At 47.5% G+C, this 1,583-nt stretch overlaps 1 protein-coding gene across 1 annotated transcript in view; it reads right to left on the reverse strand.

Annotated features, from left to right (window-relative positions):
• Positions 1 to 381: 381 nt before the first annotated feature.
• LOC136719409 (zona pellucida sperm-binding protein 4-like) overlaps positions 382 to 1,583 on the reverse strand; it is a 4,237-nt gene continuing 3,035 nt past the window's right edge. The window contains exons 10-11 of the mRNA XM_066697332.1: positions 1,000 to 1,017; positions 382 to 415 (exon numbers count right to left, since the gene is read on the reverse strand). Coding sequence (XP_066553429.1) covers positions 382 to 415; positions 1,000 to 1,017 — 52 coding nt within the window. The remainder of the gene's footprint in view (positions 416 to 999; positions 1,018 to 1,583) is intronic.

The following is a 1,583-nucleotide window of genomic DNA, read 5'->3' on the forward strand; positions in this document are numbered from 1 at the left end:
GGTTGTGCTCCTGGCTGGTGTGGTGGCTGCTGTGGCTGTGGTGTGCATTGCTGTGCTGGGGACTGTGCTGTACAGGAGAGCAAGCTCACCCACAGCTTGACTGTTGTGTGAATGATCAATAAAGCTGAGAACAGACCATGCCCTGTGTCTTTCCTGTTTGCTCTCCAAGTTCAGCAGGATGGCAATCCATGGCCACTACAGCTGGTCTAAAACTGTCCTTTAGCTCGCAGTTGGCGTGTTGCTGCTTTCCAGGATCTCTGCAGCTTTTGTGCCTACAGCTAGTGATGCCGAAAATTAGGCCCTGGAGGGCTCGAAATCACGTGTTCAGAAAAAGATTCCCACTTTCAGAACATCGCACCACAGTGCCACGGGGCTGGCAGCCTACAGCTGATCGGAGGACACTGTATCGTAGAAACTGCAGGAGGAGAACGGGGTTACAAACGCTTACATCCGACACGAAGCTACCCGGTTAGATCAGATGTGTAGATCACGAATTATTGTTCGAAAAGCAGCTTTGCATGTTAATCTATTCAAAGCAAATGTGAATTAACCTATGAGGGATTAACTTCCTGTTCAACTAACGTCATTATCTCGAAGAGAAACCTGTGCATGCGTGCGCCATGCCCGTGGCCGTTTACATATTTTTCCATAGAAACGATCATCTGATGCCACTATGCAGTGTTGGGTCTGTTACATCGAATCTGAGGTTTGATTTGAGATGTATACATTCGTCACAGAGCGGGAATCCGAGCTAGGAGTGTGTACCTTTGCGTTTGCTGTATTTTGGGTCAACTGGAGGTGATCCCAGATCGGCTTGGGCTTTTTCTCCTATGCCGAAACGCCGCAAACCCTTTGAAACTAGTCGAAACAGAATGACGCAATGAAGATAAACTGACATTGTCATTTTGGTAGCGACTGCGGAGACGGTGGCGTATACAAAAATCGAATACATGTATTTTGAACAAAAGCAGTGACTTTTTCGGGGTTCGGACCGCGTACGCCAGGCGCTCCTCTGAGCTGCAGGAGTTAACCGAGGAGCGTTAGGAGCACTGCGCGAAATAGCCGGATTTCTCGTGGACGAAAATGTAACTGTACAGACTTACGATGAGAGTGATTAGTTTGTAATGTGTTCCGATACCATACCGGTCACGACAGCAACAGGTGAGCGAGCATTCAGTGCGCTAAAACTACTCCAAACACATTTGTGCTCCGCTATGAAAGAAAAATGACTTTGATCTCAGGCACCTGCACATCAATAAGGATCTCAAACTCATTCATGGAGATGTTCATGAATTCGGCCGTCACAACAAGAGACTTGCATTCGCCTAGAAACGCCTACATCAGCGGCGGAAACCGCTTATTTCCAATGAAGGCGCACATTTCTAGCAGGTGCGCAGCATCTCGAGTCGGACAGCACTACCTAAAACTCATTCGCCACAGCCTCTCACACACTTGTGATTTGGAAATTATTTCAAAAGTTGAATATTGCGATTAGATCGCTGGAACTGATGGAGATTTGGTTGGTTTACAGTCTTGGTGGCAGAGGCTTGATTCTTAATGGGATTTTATACGTTGCAGCCCCC

Source organism: Amia ocellicauda, chromosome 23, assembly GCF_036373705.1.
Source record: "Amia ocellicauda isolate fAmiCal2 chromosome 23, fAmiCal2.hap1, whole genome shotgun sequence".
Taxonomy (NCBI): domain Eukaryota; kingdom Metazoa; phylum Chordata; class Actinopteri; order Amiiformes; family Amiidae; genus Amia; species Amia ocellicauda.